The 8,551-nt window shown below is 42.4% G+C and overlaps 1 protein-coding gene across 4 annotated transcripts in view; it reads left to right on the top strand.

Annotated features, from left to right (window-relative positions):
* Positions 1–517: 517 nt before the first annotated feature.
* Positions 518–8,551, top strand: part of INTS3 (integrator complex subunit 3) — a 106,468-nt gene continuing 98,434 nt past the window's right edge. For 2 of the 4 annotated variants that reach the window (XM_063946701.1, XM_063946699.1), the window contains exon 1: positions 519–1,335. In XM_063946701.1, the coding sequence (XP_063802771.1) occupies positions 1,267–1,335 (69 nt within the window). In that variant the 5' untranslated portion in view covers positions 519–1,266. Of the gene's footprint in view, positions 1,336–3,568; positions 3,651–8,551 lie in introns of those variants that run through there. The other 2 variants (XM_063946700.1, XM_063946703.1) reach the window with 2 other exon arrangements.

Here is an 8,551-nt window from a genome sequence, read left to right as displayed (position 1 = left end):
TGACACCCGGCAGGCGGATGAGGGGACAGTAATGAGTGTGACACCCAGCAGGCGGATGAGGGGACATTAGTAACCTCAGTAGGAATAGGTATCTGTGCTATGGATGGGTGATTGGTAACTGAGGGCACTGCTGGGGCAGTCAGTGGGGTTCCAGGGATCATGGTGCTGAGGAGAGCACCAGGTCTGTGTGGTGATGACACTGAGGGATGGGCACAGACTAGGAGTCAGCAGAGGACATGCATGATGATAGAGGATATACATGCTCCCCTCCCCTCACTGTTCCCCCTGGCCCAGCCTCTTCCCTCTGAGCTACAGCTTCTCTGTCATGTCCCCGGGTCTCCCCTAATACCACACACCATTCTCATATCATCACCCGGCCTAACACAGGACTAAACTGGCAGCTGCCCACACTAAACATGGCGGAGCCGCTTTCCACCCTGATCACGTGGTGGGATTAACGCTTCGGCCTTACGCCGCCCGAAACACGCTGTCATTGGTGGAAACGGTCCAAGGGGTAAGCGGTCCCTGTAGGGGGCGGGATGACGGACTGTCAGTCAGGGGCCTCTACGCGTTGTGATTGGCCGATAGCTGGAACGAGGGCGGGAGCTTCCGGGCGGTTGTTGGGCTCGGGATGGCTTCCTCTGTGTGTTAGAATCGGGGGTGAGATCTCCCGGTACCGGCCTTAGACCGAGGCCAGCAGTGTACCCCCATTACCGGCTCACAGCCCCCCAGTCTCCACCCTCTACAGCTCCACTGTACCACAATCTCCCCCTGCCAGCCCAGGGCACATCCTGTTGCCCCCCCTTTCCTATAGTTACCCCCAAATCACAGCCTGGGGCCCCCTATTCTCTGCAGTTACCCCCACATCACAGCCTAGGCCCCCATTCCCTATAGTAACCCCCAAATCACAGCCTGGGGCCCCCATTCTCTATAATAGGGCCCCAAGAACCTGGGGCCCCAAAATACTGGTCACCCTCATTATTTATAGCAGCCCCCCAAAAGACAGGTTTGGGTTCACCCCAAAAAAGAGGTCCCCTTCCAGCCAAGTGCCCCCCCCCCCTCAATACTGTATAGTACAACTATACACCTGTCAGTGGCCCCCAATCTTGTAGCAACACCCTGTTACCCCCACCCAGGGGTAACCCCCACTTACACCCCAATCCCCCCCATATATAACTGACGCTGTGTGGGCAAATAGAGGAAGGGGCTGGTGTCACCCTGCTCCCCCCCACTCCCCTTCCGGAGAGACCACTCACAAACTCCAAAATGGAGCAGAAATCTAAAGGGAAACTACTGATCTCCACCAGCCTGGATGCCAAGGACGAGCTGGAAGAGGTAACTCATCATTAGGGGGTGCCAGGGTGGGGTCCACAGAGCGTGCGGGGCACCCCAGTCACACTGAGAGCTGCTGGTGCGTGCGTATATATATATATATATATATATATATATACACACACACACACACACACACACACACACAATGATTAAGGTACTGCGCAGAATGTGTTCCCTGGGTTCTTTCTGTGTGCTGCAGCCATGTGTTTATATCATCAGGCAGGGTTGTGTACTTTTTCTGTCCTGAGAAACGATGTGGGCCCGCTGTCTTTTCTGCACTGGGTACAGCTCTGTCTCGTATCCCAGGACATCAGCACTGCTCAGCTCTCCATGATGATTCAGAGACAGGACTGGAAAGCACAGAACACAAGAAGGCAGTGATGCGGGTAATAAGAGCCACAAGTAGGTGATCTGAAGAGAGGGAAATCCATAGGTTATAGGTTATGGTTATGCTGTGTTTAAGGGACAATATATTTCCGTTACTTTGTTGTAATTGGCGTAGATAGATCACAGCGGCCAAGGGTGTAACTGTGTGACAGTCATTACACTGATACTCATATTGTTACTGTGTGACACTCATTACACTTATACTCATATTGTTACTGTGTGACACTCATTACACTTATACTCATTGTTACTGTGTGACAGTCATTACACTGATACTCATTGTTACTGTGTGACAGTCATTACACTTATACTCATATTGTTACTGTGTGACACTCATTACACTGATACTCATATTGTTACTGTGTGACAGTCATTACACTGATACTCATAGTGTTACTGTGTGACAGTCATTACACTTATACTCATATTGTTACTGTGTGACAGTCATTACACTTATACTCATATTGTTACTGTGTGACAGTCATTACACTTATACTCATATTGTTACTGTGTGACAGTCATTACACTTATACTCATATTGTTACTGTGTGACAGTCATTACACTGATACTCATATTGTTACTGTGTGACAGTCATTACACTGATACTCATATTGTTACTGTGTGACACTCATTACACTTATACTCATATTGTTACTGTGTGACAGTCATTACACTTATACTCATTGTTACTGTGTGACACTCATTACACTTATACTCATATTGTTACTGTGTGACACTCATTACACTGATACTCATATTGTTACTGTGTGACACTCATTACACTGATACTCATATTGTTACTGTGTGACAGTCATTACACTTGTGACAGTCATTACACTTATACTCATATTGTTACTGTGTGACACTCATTACACTTATACTCATATTGTTACTGTGTGACACTCATTACACTTATACTCATATTGTTACTGTGTGACACTCATTACACTGATACTCATATTGTTACTGTGTGACACTCATTACACTGATACTCATATTGTTACTGTGTGACACTCATTACACTGATACTCATAGTGTTACTGTGTGACAGTCATTACACTTATACTCATATTGTTACTGTGTGACAGTCATTACACTTATACTCATATTGTTACTGTGTGACAGTCATTACACTTATACTCATATTGTTACTGTGTGACAGTCATTACACTTATACTCATATTGTTACTGTGTGACAGTCATTACACTGATACTCATATTGTTACTGTGTGACACTCATTACACTGATACTCATATTGTTACTGTGTGACACTCATTACACTTATACTCATATTGTTACTGTGTGACAGTCATTACACTTATACTCATTGTTACTGTGTGACACTCATTACACTTATACTCATATTGTTACTGTGTGACACTCATTACACTTATACTCATATTGTTACTGTGTGACACTCATTACACTGATACTCATATTGTTACTGTGTGACACTCATTACACTGATACTCATATTGTTACTGTGTGACACTCATTACACTGATACTCATATTGTTACTGTGTGACACTCATTAGGGGGTGCCAGGGTGGGGTCCACAGAGCGTGCGGGGCACCCCAGTCACACTGAGAGCTGCTGGTGCGCGCGTGTGTGTATATATATATGTATATGTATATATATATATATATATATATATATACACACACACAATGATTAAGGTACTGCGCAGAATGTGTTCCCTGGGTTCCTTCTGTGTGCTGCAGCTATGTGTTTATATCATCAGGCAGGGTTGTGTATTTTTTTCTGTCCTGAGAAACGATGTGGGCCCGCTGTCTTTTCTGCCCTGGGTACAGCTCTGTCTCGTATCCCAGGACAACAGCACTGCTCAGCTCTCCATGATGATTTAGAGACAGGACTGGAAAGCACAGAACACAAGAAGGCAGTGATGCGGGTAATAAGAGCCACAAGTAGGTGATCTGAAGAGAGGGAAATCCATAGGTCATAGTTATGCTGTGTTTAAGGGACAATATATTTCCGTTACTTTGTTGTAATTGGCGTAGATAGATCACAGCGGCCAAGGGTGTAACTGTGTGACAGTCATTACACTGATACTCATATTGTTACTGTGTGACAGTCATTACACTGATACTCATATTGTTACTGTGTGACACTCATTACACTTATACTCATTGTTACTGTGTGACAGTCATTACACTGATACTCATATTGTTACTGTGTGACAGTCATTACACTTATACTCATATTGTTACTGCGTGACAGTCAATACACTTATACTCATATTGTTACTGGTCATTACACTGATACTCATATTGTAATTGTGTGACAGTCATTACACTTATACTCATATTGTTACTGTGTGACACTCATTACAATTATACTCATATTGTTACTGTGTGACAGTCATTACACTTATACTCATATTGTTACTGTGACAGTCATTACACTTATACTCATATTGTTACTGTGTGACAGTCATTACACTGATACTCATATTGTTACTGTGTGACACTCATTACACTGATACTCATATTGTTACTGTGTGACACTCATTACACTTATACTCATATTGTTACTGTGTGACACTCATTACACTTATACTCATTGTTACTGTGTGACAGTCATTACACTGATACTCTTATTGTTACTGTGTGACAGTCATTACACTTATACTCATATTGTTACTGCGTGACAGTCAATACACTTATACTCATATTGTTACTGGTCATTACACTGATACTCATATTGTTACTGTGTGACAGTCATTACACTTATACTCATATTGTTACTGTGTGACAGTCATTACACTTGTACTCATATTGTTACTGTGTGACACTCATTACACATATACTCATATTGTTACTGTGTGACACTCATTACACTTATACTCATATTGTTACTGTGTGACAGTCATTACACTTATACTCATATTGTTACTGTGTGACAGTCATTACACTTATACTCATATTGTTACTGTGTGGCAGTCATTACACTTATACTCATATTGTTACTGTGTGACACTCATTACACTTATACTCATATTGTTACTGTGTGACACTCATTACACTTATACTCATATTGTTACTGTGTGACACTCATTACACTTATACTCATATTGTTACTGTGTGACACTCATTACACTTATACTCATATTGTTACTGTGTGACACTCATTACACTTATACTCATATTGTTACTGTGTGACAGTCATTACACTTATACTCATATTGTTACTGTGTGACACTCATTACACTTATACTCATATTGTTACTGTGTGACACTCATTACACTTATACTCATATTGTTACTGTGTGACACTCATTACACTTATACTCATATTGTTACTGTGTGACAGTCATTACACTTATACTCATATTGTTACTGTGTGACAGTCATTACACTGATACTCATATTGTTACTGTGTGACAGTCATTACACTTATACTCCTATTGTTACTGTGTGACACTCATTACACTTATACTCATATTGTTACTGTGTGACACTCATTACACTTATGCTCATATTGTTACTGTGTGACAGTCATTACACTTATACTCATATTGTTACTGTGTGACAGTCATTACACTTATACTCATATTGTTACTGTGTGACAGTCATTACACTGATACTCATATTGTTACTGTGTGACAGTCATTACACTTATACTCCTATTGTTACTGTGTGACACTCATTACACTTATACTCCTATTGTTACTGTGTGACACTCATTACACTTATACTCATATTGTTACTGTGTGACACTCATTACACTTATACTCATATTGTTACTGTGTGACACTCATTACACTTATACTCATATTGTTACTGTGTGACACTCATTACACTTATACTCATATTGTTACTGTGTGACACTCATTACACTTATACTCATATTGTTACTGTGTGACACTCATTACACTTATACTCATATTGTTACTGTATGACACTCATTACACTTATACTCATATTGTTACTGTGTGACACTCATTACACTTATACTCATATTGTTACTGTGTGACACTCATTACACTTATACAGGTTGAGTATCCCTTATCCAAAACGCTTGGGACCGGAGGTATTTTGGATATGGGATTTTTCCGTATTTTGGAATAATTGCATACCATAATGAGATATCATGGTGATATTACCTAAATCTAAGCACAGAATGCATTTATGTTTCATATACACCTTATACACGCAGCCTGAAGGTAATTTTAGCCAATATTTTTTATAACTTTGTGCATTAAACAAATTGTGTCTACATTCACACAATTCATTTATGTTTCACATACACCTTATACACACAGCCTGAAGGTCATATAATACAATATTTTTAATAACTTTGAGTATTAAACAAAGTTTGTGTACATTGAGCCATCAAAAAACAAAAGTTTCACTATCTCACTCAAAAAAGTCCTATATTTCGGAATATTTGGATATGGGATACTCAACCTGTACTTGTATTGTTACTGTGTGACAGTCATTACACTTATACTCATATTGTTACTGTGTGACAGTCATTACACTTATACTCATATTGTTACTGTGTGACACTCATTACATTTATACTCATATTGTTACTGTGTGACAGTCATTACACTTATACTCATATTGTTACTGTGTGACACTCATTACACTTATACTCATATTGTTACTGTGTGACACTCATTACACTTATACTCATATTGTTACTGTGTGACACTCATTACACTTATACTCATATTGTTACTGTGTGACACTCATTACACTTAGTCATTTTGTTACTGTGTGACAGTCTTAGGGAGTGACCATTATGTTGGGTGGAGAAGAGGTCCCTGGAAGAGGCTGTTTCAGGAGGTGTGTGTCACCAGAACAGATGGTCCATAGGGAGTGACCATTATGATGGGTGGAAGAAGAGGTCCCTGGAAGAGTTTGTTGGTCCATAGGGAGTGACAATTATGATAGGTGGGAGAAGAGGTCCCTGGAAGAGGCTGTTTCAGGAGGTGTGTGTCACCAGAACAGATGGTCCATAGGGAGTGACCATTATGATGGGTGGGAGAAGAGGTCTCTGGAAGAAGCTGTTTCAGGAGGTGTGTGTCACCAGAACAGATGGTCCATAGGGAGTGACCATTCTGATGGGTGGGAGAAGAGGTCCCTGGAAGAAGCTGTTTCAGGAGGTGTGTGTCACCAGAACAGATGGTCCATAGGGAGTGACCATTATGTTGGGTGGGAGAAGAGGTCTCTGGAAGAAGCTGTTCAGGAGGTGTGTGTCACCAGAACAGATGGTCCATAGGGAGTGACCATTATGTTGGGTGGGAGAAGAGGTCTCTGGAAGAAGCTGTTTCGGAAGGTGTGTGTCACCAGAACAGATGGTCCATAGGGAATGACCATTATGATAGGTGGAAGAAGAGGTCCCTGGAAGAGGCTGTTTCGGGAGGTGTGTGTCACCAGAACAGATGGTCCATAGGGATTGACCATTATGATAGGTGGGAGAAGAGGTCCCTGGAAGAGGCTGTTTCAGGAGGTGTGTGTCACCAGAACAGATGGTCCATAGGGAGTGACCATTATGATAGGTTGGAGAAGAGGTCCCTGGAAGAAGCTGTTTCAGGAGGTGTGTGTCACCAGAACAGATGGTCCATAGGGAGTGACCATTATGTTGGGTGGGAGAAGAGGTCTCTGGAAGAAGCTGTTTCGGGAGGTGTGTGTCACCAGAACAGATGGTCCATAGGGAGTGACCATTATGATAGGTTAGAGAAGAGGTCCCTGGAAGAGGCTGTTTCGGGAGGTGTGTGTCACCAGAAGAGATGGTCCGTAGGGAGTGACCATTATGTTGGGTGGAGAAGAGGTCCCTGGAAGAGGCTGTTTCAGGAGGTGTGTGTCACCAGAACAGATGGTCCATAGGGAATGACCATTATGATGGGTGGAAGAAGAGGTCTCTGGAAGAGGCTGTTTCGGGAGGTGTGTGTCACCAGAACAGATGGTCCATAGGGAGTGACCATTATGATGGGTGGAAGAAGAGGTCTCAGGAAGAAGCTTTCGGGAGGTGTGTGTCACCAGAACAGATGGTCCATAGGGAGTGACCATTATGATAGGTGGAAGAAGAGGTCTCAGGAAGAAGCTTTCGGGAGGTGTGTGTCACCAGGACAGATGTTGGTGGGATTTGGCTATATGTCCTCATTAATAGTTGTGAGAACTTGTAAGGTAACTTGTGGGAAGGTTCATAGTATAAAGGTAAGACTCTGGTGTAATTAGTGGTATTGCTGGTAGAATGCTGTAGATATTTCTATTATAGAGCACTAAGGGGGACATTCATTTGTTTTGGGTGTCTTAAAATCCCATATAAATGGGACTGTTTAGACGACCAAGCAATTGTCTCAATTCAATTGATGTTATACACATTGCGCATGTCGCGCCCAAACAGACAGGGTTTAGCCGAAAAAAAAAGCCTCAACCTGCCTAAAGTCTTGCGTTTGGCGGCCAAACTCAGGAGGCTGCGAGATAAAGTGTCAGTCCCGTGGCTGCTGGGCGTTTAAACCATTGAATAGCTCTTTTTTTGCACCCCCTAGTGGTAGCTGTGAGGTAAGACAATGGAATTGTCCCCTAAGTATGTACAGTGGTTTGCAAAAGTATTCAACCCTTTAAAAAGTCAATCGATTTATATGGTCTGACGGCCAACTTACAGACAGATCTTCATCATTACAGGACGTGTTTTCTGGATAAAGCATTCTCCTTCCTCAGGTCATATCAGACTGTGCCTGTAACCCCGCCACCCGGGTACCACTCTCTCTTTCCCGGGATGAGGTCACTGAGTGAGTGATGTCCGCATTGTCCGTGTGGTGCTGACATTATCCAGTCTCCTCCCGTTATCCTGT

Source organism: Pseudophryne corroboree, chromosome 12, assembly GCF_028390025.1.
Source record: "Pseudophryne corroboree isolate aPseCor3 chromosome 12, aPseCor3.hap2, whole genome shotgun sequence".
NCBI classification, from domain to species: Eukaryota; Metazoa; Chordata; class Amphibia; order Anura; family Myobatrachidae; genus Pseudophryne; species Pseudophryne corroboree.
Note: the sequence above shows the minus strand (reverse complement) of the source record. Positions and strands in the feature narration are given on the sequence as shown.